Source organism: Pan paniscus, chromosome 10 (genome assembly GCF_029289425.2).
Source record: "Pan paniscus chromosome 10, NHGRI_mPanPan1-v2.0_pri, whole genome shotgun sequence".
Taxonomy (NCBI): Eukaryota; Metazoa; Chordata; class Mammalia; order Primates; family Hominidae; genus Pan; species Pan paniscus.
In genome coordinates this window covers 68413313-68429566 of record NC_073259.2, presented here as the reverse complement: position 1 = coordinate 68429566, position 16254 = coordinate 68413313, and the positions used below count along the sequence as shown (strand labels likewise).

At 36.0% G+C, this 16254-nt stretch overlaps 1 protein-coding gene across 7 annotated transcripts in view; it reads left to right on the top strand.

Annotated features, from left to right (window-relative positions):
- Positions 1-16254, top strand: part of CCDC91 (coiled-coil domain containing 91) — a 388370-nt gene that overhangs the window by 196251 nt on the left and 175865 nt on the right. For 4 of the 7 annotated variants that reach the window (XM_055095798.2, XM_055095799.2, XM_008954274.6 and 1 more), the window contains one exon: positions 3134-3241. The exons of the other annotated variants lie outside the window; for them this stretch is intronic. In XM_055095798.2, the coding sequence (XP_054951773.1) occupies positions 3134-3241 (108 nt within the window). The remainder of the gene's footprint in view (positions 1-3133; positions 3242-16254) is intronic. 7 annotated transcript variants of the gene reach the window in all.

Here is a 16254-nt window from a genome sequence, read left to right as displayed (position 1 = left end):
TTGAGAATTGTCTATTCATGTCCTTAGCCTACTTTTTGATGGGATTGTTTATTTTTTTCTTGCTGTTGTAAGTCCTAGCCAGAGCAATCAGACAATAGAAAGAAAAAGGGCATCCAAATTGGTAAAGAGAAAGTCAAACTGTTGCTGTTTGCTGATGATATGATTGTATACCTAGTAAACCCTAAAGACTCCTCCAAAAAGCTCCTAGAACTGATAAATTAATTCAGCAGAGTTTCAGGATTCAAAGTTAATGTACACAAATCAGTAGCTCTGTGATACGCCAACAGCAACCAAACTGAGAATCAAATCAAGAACTCAACCCCTTTTACAATAGCTCCAAAAACATAAAATGCTTAGGAATATACCTAACCAAAGCGTCAAAAGACTTCTACAAGGAAAACTACAAAACACTGCTGAAAGAAATCATAGATGACACAAATGGAAATACATCCCATGCTCGTGGAAGGGTAGAATCAATATTGTGAAAATGACCATACTGCCAACAGCAGCCTACAAATTCAACCCAATTTCCATCAAAATACCACCTTTGGAGAAAGCAAACAAAAACATAAGTGGGGAAAGGACACCCTTTTCAATAAATGGTGCTGGGATAATTGGCAAGCCACATCTAGGAGATTGAAACTGAATCCTCATCTCTCACCTTATACAAAAATCAGCTGAAGATGGATCAAGGACTTAAATCTAAGACCTGAAACTATAAAAATTCTGGAAGATAACATTGAAGAAACCCTTCTAGGCATTGGCTTAGGCAAGGATTTCATGAGTAAGAACCCAAAAGCAAATGCAATAAAAACAAAGATAAATAGGTGGGACTTAAACTACGGAGCTTTTGCATGGCAAAAGGAACAGTCAGCAGAGTAAACAGACAACCCGCAGAGTGGGAGAAAATCCTCACCATCTGATTCAAAGGACTGATATCCAGAATCGACAAGGAACAGCTATTCTTATCTACTGAATGTTCTTTGTGTATAGTGGTGAGTCTAACAGGTCACCAGGGTTGGGGCAACTTTCTTTCTCTGATACCCATCCTGCATATACCTACAGTGTGTGATGATCAAGGGAATGATTGTCTTCAACTTCAGACTGGGCGCAATGTGGAAGACTTTAAAAAAAAAATCCTTATATACCTACCTTTGTGGGCCTTTTGTTGATCCATGGATTTAAATGACTGAATGGGGCTAAAGTGAGACATTTGAAATATATAAGAGGCCAGTTACTCTTGCATAACTTTCCTTTATGCTCCCTTATCACATCTTTGGCTCTTATTTTACTCATTATCCTCCTTGACATTTCAAGGAGAATGAGTATATAGTGTACAAATCAACCCCTAGAGGAAGACTACCTTATTCAAATTGTACTTCTTAATTATGGAGAGAGAATATTATTTTATTTTATTAACTTACCTGTCCTCCAAAGGATATAATATACTAAAAATTGCAGTTGAATATTGAGTATTTAAATATTGAATATTTAAATTGTGGGATTATTTGGAACCATGGCAAATAGGGAAGTGAACACAGTTCTTTCTGTTAAGCAAAATGATTCTATAATATCCTAAGTCCCCAAATAGAATGACATTTTTTTCTCTTTACAAAAGATGCTGTGATTTTTCTAAGGGAATTTTTTATAACTATATTATTTTTTAACTTTTCTGAAATCCCAACAAATGGTATGTTTCCACACAGGTAAGTTAGATTTATATCATCTAGTCACATTTTAAAAGGATTAAGCTTTTGTGCCTTACATAAATTAATCATTGTGGAATCTTTGGAAGACACTGTAAATCAAGGGCTAAAGCAATTCTAGTAAGCATTTTCCTTATATTTTGATAAAACTCAGAGCTTTATTTTCCTTTACTAATGTGCTAGTAATTTTCAGCTTCATAGTGACGAATACTGAATTGTAGGAGTAGTAGCATCATCAGAGAATCTTACTTTTGCACAAGAAAGTTAGTTGTTTGAAAATTTGAGACTTATTTAGAAGTTTTAAAAATATTTTTGTCTCAGCTTTTAAAAATACATGCCTATTTATCCAGCATCTTAATGCATGGTGTTTTCAACCAAGTAAATCTGTATTCATAACAGAGATTAAGAGATTTGGCTGATTTTTTTTTTCTTGGTGAATATGCCAATGGTCTGTTTTCTATAAGACGTGTCTGTTTCAACTTATTATTTTGGTTATGAGTAGTTTATTATTTAAACAGACATCTAAAAATAGAATATTTGCTAGAGTTCTTATAGAATGATTGAGTTTATAAATAGCATGAAAGATATTACTGAGAACTTGTTGATATAACATACAAAGCTAAACAGAGAGAAAGAAAAAAGATGATAATATTCTAAGCATCTCTAATAAGGAAGTGAGTGGGTGAAACATCATCAAATGCTGATTTGGTTTTCCTTGAAACAGTGGTAATATCTTTATATTTATCTGACTTGAGTTCCAGCATTTACAGTATCCAATTAAGTATGCTCAGCCTCCCAAGTTTTATTACTTTTTATGCGTACTGCCTTGAGACTCTGACTTACCTACTTTGACTTATACCTTTTCACATTAGGAGCGTGAACTTCCTGGGGGGCAGTTCTTTAATGTTTGAAGTTGCTCAAAGTTTCCATCTGCTTTTACTTGACTTGTGGTCTTGAAGATCATGCTTGGCCCATGGGATATTACAGTGTGCCGAGAGGATGTGGAGTTTTGTCAGTCAGTGAAATATGTCTGGCCTTTTTTTCCTTTTTTCTTTTTCTTTCTTTCTTTTTTTTTTTCAGCAGCTTTCATACACTCTTCATCCTGTGTGGTCTTCACTGAACCAAATTTATGTTTAACAGAACTACTCACCCTCTCTATCATCTTCTGTGACTTGGCCTTTTTAAGGAGAAGATGTGTGGAAGGAACGTCTGAGCCAAAAAATTGTTATCTTGGCAATAGGAAAATGTAAAAGCAAAAGCTGAAAGTAATGTTATATATAAATGTGCTTCAGTATTAACAAATACATATTTTGTAATTTAGGAGAATATCGTATTACAGTATGTACAACTGTCAAAAATATTCTCGTGCCAACAGTAGATTCCCAAGTTTTGTCTGTGATCCAAATGACTTTTTTGCTTGTTTTCAGGCACTACTGCAGTCTTCAGTTAAGCAACAAGTAGAAGCTATTGAAAAACAGTACATTTCTGCAATTGAGAAACAGGCACACAAGTGTGAGGAGTTGCTAAATGCTCAGGTAATAAAAGTGCACATCCATTATATATTTATACTTTTCCCCTGACTCTCTCCCCTGAGAGCTCTATAACTGTTTATTCAGTTCTGTTCCATTTACTTGGTGTATTTTGGAGAAAAAATATGCTTATGTAAACTCAAAGATTGAGAATTTTATGACAGACTCAAAATAGAACGTAAGACCTGAAATATGTGGGTCTCCCCCACATTAATGATTATTCTTGTGTTAATTTATGGGTTAGAATATATTCTCCAAATAACAGAAGCAAAGAGATATCTATGAATGCATTATGGCGAGTAAATGATTTTTAGTGAGATAAGATTTATAAATAACATTTGAATTTTTAAAGCACCTATGTATGTTTATGTTACCTTTCATTCTGTACAGGCATTGGCTTCTATTTGAGTTTTTCTATTCAAATTTTTTTCTTTTCTTGATTTAATATCTTAGCTTAAATTATTCGCTGCTTTACATTAAACAAAGCAGCTGAAGATTTATAGATATGTCATAGCATAAATAATGTATGTAAGAATTTCCTAGTAATATTTCTCAAAGATATAAAATTTGGAATGTGAAAATTAAATTGACTTCATATAGAGCCTCTGTGTTATATCACTGGAAGAAAATTTACTGAGAATTAAGAAATAAAATTAGGAGTAGAATTTAAATGGAGATTATAAATATACCACCTTATTCTCAAGATTGGGGTCAGTTCTATTAAGTATTTTTCAATGTCATTTTAATAAGTGGCTTGGAAGTGGAAATACACAGAGAAATACACAAATACAATTATACTGTTTTAGGTAGTGAAATACCAGGCTGCCAGAGATATGAAATATAAAACTTTATGAATGGATAGAAACAGCATGAGGCATATATTAGCCGGAATGGACTTGGTTGTGCCCTAAACTCTCTGGCTTCAAATAGCAAAAGTTTATATTTTACTCATGCTACATACTCATTGAGGTCTGTCTTGGGGCCCTGTCTCATGTTGTCCTCACCCTGGGAACTCTACTGATATTGTAATTCCGACGTGGAACATTACCTGATACAATTTCTAAGTGAAAGAGAGCCGTGTTAGATTTGTATCTGTAATTAAATACTCTGGCCTGGAAATGACACATTCGATTTCAATTTATATCCACATGGTTCCACCCAATCACAATGGGGCCAGAGAGTGAGAGCCTACTATGAACTTAGAAGGGAGAGAACTGGAAATACTTAGTGAATAGCACAAATATACCACATTCTTTTCTTTTGTTCACCAAATAGTCAAAGTCTCTATCTCACAGGCAAATTAACCTATCTTGTCCTCTTGGGAGAAAATCTAAAAGTTCCATTCAGCCATGGCCTCAAGCTCAAAAGTCCAGGAACTCTGGGAAAATAGGAGGGGAATAGTGTGCTGTATTCTCTCCATTATCAGGTCCAGATGTGGTCCCTTTTGACCTGAAGAAGTAGAACTAAAATCTAAATTGTTTATTCCCAACATGCCTAGTATACAGTGGTGAGACAAAGGTAGGGTATTTACTGTAAACATTTTCAATAGGAAAGGTGAAAAATTAGAGACACACAGCTATCATTAGTATGTAACAACTTTAAAATCTCACTGGATAGATTAAATAAGAGCCTCTGCCCACGAGTAGGGATTGCTCTTTCGTTTCCCATGATTATCTTTTCAGAGTTTTTTTTTGACAGCGTTCCTAGTCTTTGCTCTTTGGGGTCTTGTAGGTTTTTTATTTTTCAGTATCTTTGTTTACTATATTTCAAATGGATTTTGAAGATTATACCATTTCTGAACCTGCTTCCTGTCTACAAAATATTGGGAGCCCAGGGGTCGTTTTAGGTAGCAAATAGTTACAGTTAAGGGTAATGATTCCTTTGGTATCTTGTCCTTTATAGTAGTCAGCTCTGTTAAGGCCATATCCACAGTTGTTTTAGAGAACTACTTTGTATTTTTTTTCTTTTTGAAATTTTTTTTTTTTTACTAGCCTGCCTTTGTAAAGTTAGAGAACCGCTTTCTAAATTTAATATGTTTATATGCTTTGAACCTCATATTTGTCTGTCTGTCTCTCCTATTTTATTGCAGAGATATATTCATTTTATCAAACCAGGGTGGAAGAAATCTTGTCTCTTTTCCCTAAACCGTATAGCCTAAAACAGCCATAGCTTTATTTTATCTCTGCTTGGAGGCACTTTATTGAGTTTTTAATAGTGAGTGTGGCTAACATACTTAGTTTACTACTTGCTGCAAGGCCAAATGTAGTTGGTATTTGTTGCTGAAAGCCTTCTCAGTTGTTTCTTAAGTGGTTGTGCATGCAAGTCTTCAGATTTCTGTACTTTTCTATTTCCTGTGATTTGATGCTTGAGAATTTTCTTTTTTCTATGAATTCAGTGTTGAGCTTGTCTTTTTCTTATAATGCCTTCTCAAAAGTGGCCTATTATGGAGTTATTAAAAGGATTCACCCAAGTTACAGATTAAAAGATTAACACATGAAAATCAGTGTGTTTCTACACACCAGAAATGACAAATTGGAAAGGAAGTTAAGAAAGCAGTTTCATTTACAGTAGTATCTACGTTTAACCAAGGTGATAAGAAACTTGTATTCTACAAGCTACAAAACATTGCTGAAAGAAATTTAAAATGACGTAACGAAATGGAAAGATATCCCCTGTTTGTTGATTGGATATACTTGGTGAAGAACACCGCAGGACGTTTATAGGATTATAAGCGGTTCAGTATGATGCTTTTTAAGTGCTACTTAAAAAGCAAAGATTAGTTGTTGCAGTGGCTCACGCCTGTAATCCCAGCACTTTGGGAGGCCACGGCGGGCCGATTACAAGGTCAGAAGATTGAGACCATCCTGGCTAACAGGGTGAAACCCCGTCTCTACTAAAAATACAAAAAATTAGCTGGGTGTGGTGGCGGGCACCTGTAGTCTCAGCTACTCCGGAGGCTAAGGCAGGAGAATGGCGTGAACCTGGGAGGCGGAGCTTGCAGTGACCCGAGATCATGCCACTGCACTCCAGCCTGGGCAACAGAGAGTCTGTCTCAAAAAAAAAAAAAACAAAAAAAAACAAAGATTAAAGGGAGATTTGATTAGTATGTATTAATAACATCATGTAACATATAGAAATGGTGACTCCACATTTGTTTTTCAAATTATATTTCTTAAGATGCCATTTGAAATGAAATTAGTACCTTCAGTTTAACAACAACAGAAATGTCTTTGAGAAAAGTGCAAATCTAATAGCTGGATGGTTCCTTAGGAATCATTTGGTTCAACCTTTTCTGTTTCTTGCTCTCTCTCTCTCTCTCTCCCTCCCTTTTTCAGATTAAGAATTTCAGTTAATTCTAAAGCAGAGTAATTAGAAGCATGCACTCTAGAGTCAGACTATATGAATTGATCCCTGGCTTTGTCACTTAGGGCAAGTCTCTTAATCTCTCTGTGCCTCATTTTTTTCCTCTATGGATGAGATACACAAGTAATTACTACCTCATAGTACTATTATATGTATTATATGACATCAGATTTGCAATAGTGCTTAGATTAGAGCTTGACATATTCTGGGTGTTTATTGGCTGCATTATCTTTGTAATTCTTAGCTAAGACTGTTTGTATAGCTAGTATCAGAACCAGGGCTGGGATTCAGGTTTTCTAACTTCTAGTCTTTAGAAGAAAAGTTTGTTACTGGTATTTCATATGTTGTCTTGTCAAAGAACCTTTACTTTTTACAAAATTTACTTTGGTGTCACTATTGTATATGAATACTAGACCAACCTTTTCTTCCTCTGTACTGTTTCAACTTACACTTTTGACACCAGATGTGTGGGAGTTTTCTGCATCAACAACCAGTTCTCCAACTGCCTGGACACCAAATCGGTGTTCTACAATTCAATTCCATTCTGACACTAACTCATCAAAGTTAACGTTCGACTTCACAAGTTTAACAGCTCAGTCCCAGAAGACTGACCTCACTTCAGATGCCAGTTGCAAGTATTAGGTCCCCAGGGTACCCACACTTTCCTCTGACTTGACTACAGTGTTATGAGTTTCCACAACTGGTCTCCCCTTCCAGTTTGATAATTTGCTAGAATGGCTCACAGAACTCGGGGAGACATTTTACTTAACGTTTCTTGGTTTGTCATAAAGGATACAACTCAGGAATGGACAGATGGAAGAAATACATAGGACAAGTTATGGGGAAGGAAGGAGCCTGGTACAGAGATCTTAAAATCTTGGAATTTTCAGGGTGATAAGAGTATCTGTGGTAGCTTCGAGATCAGCATGGGGGCTATCATCAGAAAAACCGAGGCATGAATAAAGGGTTGAAACTTTCAGCCTCATCCCTCCAGCATCCAATGGCTTAATAAGTTACACCTATATAATGAAACTCCTAAATGAAGGGGTTCAGAAAGCTTCTGGGTTGCTGAATACATAGAAGTGCTGTGCTTTATGACACTGTACAAAGACCAGTGTATTTCTTAGTGTATCACAGTCCCTCTCTCCTCTTTATTTAATGAGGGACTTTTGTATGACATGGCACTCGGCTTGGTTATAGGAACGTAACAGTGAGAGAGGGAGTGAGACATAGTTCTTCTAGTAAGCAGTAGAACAGATGATATAATTTTAAAATCATGTAAGTTAGGATGGAATAAATAGTAATACAAAACTACATTCAAGGGCATAAAGTTCCATAGTATTAGGTGAAGGAAGACTTATAGGACTAATGATGAGTTCTCTCAAAGTTAAGGCATCTAAGTGAGATCAGAACTGAGAGATTAGCATGAAAGAGGCAGATGGAATTGCATATTAAAAATCTTCCATTTGAGAAAATATAAGTGTTAAGGGTAAGACCGTATGAGGGTGCTAAATGAAAAATGACTATATTTCATAGGAAGGATCATAAAGGACCTTACCTGCCACATTGTCTGAAAGAACATTGGGTGCTATTAAAAGGGATTATCTAGAGAAGTGACATTTGTTCAGATTTGCATTTTAGAAATACTACTGTGGCTAAAGTATAAAAATTGAATTGATCGGAGGGAATATTAGTAGCATGTAAAATAGTTAAACAGCTATTTTAGCTACCCAAATGAGAATGTTGGTAGCCCAAACTAAAGTGTGTGGGTAAGAATAGAGAGATTTTGATGGTTTTGAGTGATATTAAGGGAAGAGAAACCGGAGACTTTGTGGGAATACAAGAGCAGCAGTAGATGCTCATTGATAAAGGAGATTGTGTGTGTGTGTGTGTGGGTGGGCATGTGTGTGTGTGTTTGTGACACAAACACATATATTTTATATATATAAGTATGTTTTTATGTAATAGAATATATTTTTCTGTATGGGGTCCAAATTTTTGGTTTTGGCAATTCACTGAAATAGGCAACTTAAGACATGAAGCATGGTTTGGGTTGAAAATTTTTAGTTTTGGATATGTTGAGTTTATATTGCCTGTGCAAGATCCCAGAGCTGTCAGACAGTTGAATCCAGGGTGGAGAACTTACGAGAAAGCTGATAATAGATGAATTTGAAAGTCATGTAAGTATATAGTCCTAGGTATATAGATGGTCATTGAAAGTGTATCTATGGATGAGATCAGAGAATATATAGAATGAGAAAATAATTCAACTTTGAGAGACCTTAATATGTAAGGGATAGGCTAAGACAGCTCATGAAGGAAACTCTCTGGAAAGAAAGATAGTAGGAAACCCAGAAATACAGAGCATTTTGCAAAGAGAGAGTTGCTAACATTTTCAAAGTTTGCAGAATAAACAAGATAAGGACACATAAATGACCATTTCATATGGCAACAAGAAAGTATCACTAACAAAAGTAGTTTCAACAGAGTGGTGGAAGAACAAAGTAGATTACAGGATGAGAAGTAAATGAAAGGTGAAAGTAAAGAAACAGATGACAAGTCTTTGAGGAGCTTAGATGATAAAAGTAAGAGACAACACTGTAGGTAGAGGGACCTATGAAGTGGAAACATTTTTATTTGTTGGTTTCCCTTGTATTTCGGCCTAGAAGTAGAGCTCATTTAAATGTATGGGCGAGAGCCCCAGTCTAGAAAGATTAAAAAAAAAAAAATTGATGGAGTGGAGTCCTAAGAAGAAGGAAGCAATGAGTGGAGACTAACCTGTCTTAGGTAAGCAAATATTTTGAGGGGCCTATGTGTGTATGCAGTGGGGTATACATGTGTATAGATGTAAATATAATTTTGAATACTATTTGTATCTTTGATTATAGCATTTATGAATTTTATTTGAGTTCCTTTCCATCACTACTTATAAAATCCAAATTCCTATAAAGGATAAGTACAATATGCTATTTATAATTCCTTAAGTGCTATTAACAGATATATATAAAGTGCTACCAATACACATAAGATAGGGACACTATCTGTATTATTATGTTGCCCTTAACCTTTTATTAAAAAAGAAAACCAAGCCTGGCTTTTGCCCATAATGCCTTGTCAAAAATAACCGATAGCAACCCACACACATTTTAAACATATTCCTGTTTATTCCCTTAGAGTTACAAGTACTTTCTTGAATTGAGTGCTAGAATATAAATTCCATGAGAGCTAGGTTATATATTTATTCTGTATTCCCCAAATCTATCAACTTTTTGGAGTGAGCTCTACATAAAATTAAATGTACTCATTCTATAGAAATATATACACTCATATATCTATCATCAACAATCAAGATATAGAACATTTCTATCAACACAAGAAGTTCTCTTATCCTTTATAATTATCTTCCTTCTATAAACTCTGGATCCTGACAACCCACTAATCTATAGTCTGTCTATTGATTTGTTTCATTTTTTCTGTTATTTCATATAGAATGAATTATATGGTATCTATTCTTGTATTTCTAGGTGCTTCTTGTGTGTCTAGATTTTTTTTGAGATTCATCCATATAGTCACATGTATTAATAATTTATACCCTTTGATTGCTAAGTAGTATTCTATTGTATGGAAACATAGCATTTTGTTTATTCATTCACTTATTAAATATTTAGATTGCTTAAATTTGGGGCTGCTTTAAATGTTTGCATATAAACTGTGTGGGGATATATATGTTTTTATTTTTGTTTGTAAATATTTAGGTAAGGAATTGCTGTGTCATATGGTAAGTATATGTTTAACTTTAAAACCAACTGCCAAAATTTTTTCCAAAGTTTTACTATATTTGACATTCTCACTATCAATGTATGAGAATTCTCTTTGATCTGCTCTCTCAGCACTTGGTATTGTCCATCTTTTTCACTTTAGCCAGCTTTGGGGGAATGGGGTGTGGTATTTCATCTCATTGCACTTATTTGGCTGTTGAAGGTTAACATCTTCTCATGTGCTTTTTATTTGTACATTTTCTTTGTAAAGTGTATATTCAAATCTTTTTGCTCATTTTATTATGTTGTCTACTTTCGTAAATATTCATGAGTTTTTCATAAATTCCAGATACAAATCCTTCGACAGATATGTGCACTACAAATATTTTTTCATAGTTTCTGTCTTCCTTTTCACTTTTTGGATGGTATCATTAGACAAAGCTTTTAAATTTTTATTTCAAATTTATCATTGTATTAGTCGGCTCTCACACTACTATGAAGAAATACCCAAGATTGGGTAATTTATAAAGAAAAGAGATTTAACTGACAGTTCTGCATGGCTGGGGAGGTTTATTAGTCTGTTTTCACCCTGCTAATAAAGACATTCCTGAGTCTGGGTAATTTATAAATGAAAGAGGTTTAATTGACTCACATTTCAGGAAACTTACAATCATGGCAGAAGGGGAAGCAAACATGTCCTTCTTCACATGACAGCAGCAAGGAGAAATACTGAGCAAAGGGGGAAAAGCCCCTTTAAAACCATCAGATCTTGTGAGAACTCAACTATCATGAGAACAGCATGAGGGTAACTGCCACCATGATTTCCTCCCACTGGGTTTCTCCTGCAACACTTGGGGATTATGGGAACCACAATTCAAGATGAGATTTGGGTAGAGACACAGCCAAACCATATCATTTCACCCTGACCACTCCCAAATCTCTTGACTTCACATTTCAAAACCCAATCATGCCCTTCTAACAGTCCTGCAAAGTCATAACTCATTCCAGCATTAACTCAAGAGTCCAAGTCCAAAGCCTCATTTGAGACAAGGCAGATCCCTTCCGCCTATGAGCCTGTAGAATCAAAAGCAAGTTAGTTACTTCCTAGATACAATGGAGATACAGACATTGGATAGATGCACTTATTCCAAATGGGAGAAATTGGCAAAAATAAAGGGGCTACAGGCCCCATGCAAGCCAGAAATCCAATAGGGCAGTCATTAAACCTTAAAATTCCATAATGATCTTTGACTCCATGTCTCACATCCAGCTCACACTGATGCAAGAGGTGGGCTCCAAAGGCCTTGGGAAGCTCTACTCCTATGGCTTTGCAGGGTACAGGCCTCCTCCTGGCTGCTTTCATGGGCAGGCATTGAGTGTGGCTTTTCCAGGCGCACAGTGTAAGCTGTTGGTGGAACTACCATTTTGGGGCCTGGAGGATGGTAGCCCTCTTCTCACAGTTCTACTAGGCAGTACCTCAGAGGGGACTGTGTGTGGGGGCTCTGACCCCACAGTTTCCTTCCTCACTGCCCTAGCAGAGGTTCTCCATTGTGGGTCTACCCCTGCAGCAAACTTCTCTGCCTGGACATCCAGGCATTTCCATACATCCTCTGAAATCTAGGTGGAAGTTCCCAAACCTCGATTCTTGATTTCTGTGCACCTGCATGCTCAATACCACATGCCAAGGCTTGGGGCTTGCACCTTCTGAAGCAATAGCATGAGCTGTACGTTGGCCCCTTTTAGTCATGGCTGGAGCTGAAGCAGCTGGGATGCAGGGCACCATGTCCTGAGGTCTTTCCACACCCCCACCCCCACCCCCACCCCAGGCCTGGCCCAGGAAACTATTTTTTCCCCCTAGGCCTCCAGGTGTGTGATGAGAGGGACTGCTGTGAAGACCTCTGACATGCCCTGGAGATATTTTCCCCATTGTCTTGGCAAGTAACATTTGGCTCCTTGTTACTTATGCAAATTTCTGCTGCAGGCTTGAATTTCTCCTTAGAAAATGGGTTTTTCTTTTCTGTCACATTGTCAGACCGCAAATTTTCCCAACTTTTATGCTCTACTTCCCTTTTAAACATAAGTTTCAATTCCAAACCATATCTTTGTGAATATATAAAACTGAATGCTTTTAACAGCACCCAAGTCACCACTTGAATGCTTTGCTGCTTAGAAATTTCTTCCACTAGATATGCTAAATCATCTCTCTCAAATTCAAAGTTCCACAAATCTCTAGGGCAGGGACAAAATGCCGCCAGTCTCTTTGCATAGCAAGAGTGACCTTTGCTCCAGTTCCCAACAAGTTCATCATCTCCATCTGAGACCACCTTAGCCTGGACTTATTGTCCATATCACTATCAGCATTTTGGTCAAAGCCGTTAAGTAAGTCTCTCAGAAGTTCCAAACTTTCCCACATCTTCCTGGCTCCTGAGTCCTCTAAGCCTTTAGGAAGTTCCAAACTTTCCCACATTTTCCTATCTTCTTCTGAGCTCTCCAGATGGTTCCAATCTCTGCCTGTTACTCAGTTCCAAAGTCACTTCCACATTTTTGGGTATCTTTACAGCAGTACCCACTCTCTGTGGTACCAATTTACAATATTAGTTCGTTTCATGCTGCTAATACAGACATACCCAAGACTGGGTAATTTATAAAGGAAAGAGGTTTAATTGACTCACAGTTCAGCACGATTGCGGAGGCCTCAGGAAACTAACAATCATGGTGGAAGGGGAAACAAACATGTCCTTCCTCACATGACAGCAACAAGGAGAAGTGCCAAGAAAAAGTGGGAAAAGCCCCTTATAAAACCATCAGTTCTAATGAGAACTCCCTATCACAACAACAGTATAAGGATAACTGCCCCCACGATTAAATTACCTCCCATAAGGTACCTCCCACGACATGTGGGGATTATGGGAACTACAATTCAAGATAAGATTTGGGTGGGGACACAGTCAAACCATATCAGGAGGCCTCAGGAAACTTAAAATCATGGCAGAGGAGCTGCTTCACAGGGCAACAGGAAAGAGAATAAGTGCTGAGGGAAGAGGGAAGCCCCTTATAAAACCATCAGATCTGGTGAGAACTCACTATCAGGAGAACAGCATGGGGGAAATTGCCCCCATGATTCAGTTATCTCCACCTGGTCCTGCCTTTGACACACAGGGATTATTACAATTCAAGATGAGATTTGGTGAGGACACAGAGCCAAACTATATCAATCATGTTTTCTATTATAGATTGTGTTTTTAATGTTGTATGTAAGAAATCTTTGCCTAACCATATGTCACAAAGATTTTTTCTTGTATCAAAAGAAGTTTTATATGTTTTCCTAGGTTAAGTTTGTGATTCTTAATTATGATTAATTTTTGAGGTAATTTGGAGATACAGTGTGATGAGACAGTCAACGTTCTTCTCTCTGCCAGTCTATTCCAACACCATTTATAGAAAAGACTATCGATTACCCCCATACCTTTGGAGAAAGTCTTACAACTATATGAAATGCAGATTTCTGGACTCTGAATTTTGTTCCATTGATCTAGTATTTCTCAGCATTGGCATTATTGACATTAGGGGTTGAATTTTTTTGTGTTGTGGGGGATTCCCCTGTGCGTTACATGATACTTAACAGCATCCGTCACGTCTACCCCTAGATGCCATGGCACACGCTCAGTTGTGATAACCAGAAATATCGCTAGATATTGCTGACACTTTGACAATATTGAGTTTTCTTATCTATGAACGTTGACTGTCTTTATTTTTGAATAGTTCTTTGATTTCTTTCATCAGAGTTTTGTAGTTTTCCTCTTATAGATCTTGTACATAATTTGTTAGATTTAAAGCTAAATGTTTCAATTAGAAGGATGCTAAATGTTAATGTGTTTTAAATTTCATCTTCCACTTGTTCACTGTGATATATAAGAAAGTATTTGACTTTTTTTGTATATTATCCTTGTATTCTACAAGTTTGCTGTAATCACTTATTAGTTCCAGGAATTTTTTTTTTTTTTTGTCTACTCCTTGGATTTTCTACACAGACAATCATGTCATCTGCAAAAAAAAAAATTATTTCTTTCTTCTCAATCCATATACCTTTTATTTCCTTTTTTTGTATTACTGCATTAGCTAGGATTTCAGTGCAGTGTTGAAAAGTAGTTGTGAGAAGGGGAATACTTGCCTTATTCCTGATTTTATTGGAAAAGCTTCTAGTTTTTCACCATTAAATATGATCTTGGCTGTAGAATTTTTATTGTTATTCTTTATCAAGTTGAGGAAGTTCTCTTCTACTCCTAGTTTGCTGAGAGTTTTTAATCATGAACGTGTATTGGATTTTTGTAAAGTGCTTTGACCATTTTATTGATATGATTATGCTATTTTTCTTTAGCTTGTTGATATGGTGGGTTACATTAAATGATTTTTAAAAGTTGAACCAGATTTGCATACCTTGGCATAAATGCCACATCGTTGTCATGTATGATTCTTTTGCTATGCTGCTGGATTCAATTTGTTAATATTAAGGATTTTTGGTGTCTCACAAAATGTTTATGATTATTGATCTATAGTTTTCTTTTCCTGTGATGTATTTGTCTGGTTTTGACATTAGGGTAATGCTGGCTTTATGGAATGAATCAGGAAGTATTCTCTCTGTTTCTATCTTCTGGAAGAGATTGTACAGTATCGTTATAATTATTTAATTAGATGTTTTGTTGGAATTCACCAGCAAACTTATCTGGGTCAGGTGCTTTCTGTTTGGAAGGTTGTTGTCTTAGCCTCTTTGGGGTGCTGTAACAAAATACTATAAACTGGTGGCTTGTAAACAATAGAAATTTACTTCTTACAGTTCTAGAGACTAAGAAGTCCAAGATCAAGGTACGTGCAGATTTGGTGTCTGTTGAGGGCCTGCTTTCTAGATGGCTGTCTTTTTACTCTAATTTCATGTGGCAGAAGGGATAAGGGATGTCTCTGGGGTCTTATCCCTTCTACCATGACCCCATATCTCTGGGTTCTCTTTAATAAGGGTACTAATCACCTAACTTTCATGACTTAATACTTCCCAAATGCCCCCCCTCCTAATACCATGAACTTGGTGGCTAGGATTTCAACATATGAATTTGGAGACACAAACATTCCAACTGTAGCAGTTATTAATTATTGATTTAATGTATTTAATAGATATAGGCCTACTCAGATTGTCTGTTTCTTCTTGTGTGTTTCAGCAAATAATCTTTTAAAGACTTGGTCCATTTAATGGAAGTTATCAAATTTGTAGGCATACAGTTGTCCATAGTATTCTTTTATCTTTCTTTTAATGTTCATGGGATCTGTAGTGATATCCCTTATTTCATTTCTGACATTAGTAATTTGTGTTCATTTCTTCTTTTTTCTTGGCTAGTCTGCTAGAGCCTTATCAGTTTTTACTGATCTTTTCAAACAACCAGCTTTTGGTTTTATTGATTTTTCCATTTCTTGTTTTTAATTTCATTGATTTCTGCTTCTCTTATTTTTAGTATTTTTATGTTATTTTAGATTTAATTTACTCTTGTTTACTTATTTCCAAAGGTGGAAACTTAGATTGTTAATTTTAGATCTTTCTTCTCTTCTAATACATGAATTCAATATTTTAAATTTTCCTCTAAGCACCTCTTTCGGTGTCTCTATAAATTTTGATAAGTTGTGTTTTATTAAAAATATTTTCAATATCTTTTGAGATTTTTCTTGTTGTTTAGTAATGTGTTATTTAATCTGTAAATATTGTTGGATTTTCTAGCTATTCTCCTATTATTGATTTTCTAGTTTAATTCCACCGTGGTCTGAAAGCAGACCACATTTTGTGATTTCTACTCTTTTAAATTTCTTGAGTTTTGTTTTATGGTCCCGAATTTGGTCTATGTTAGAAAATGTTAC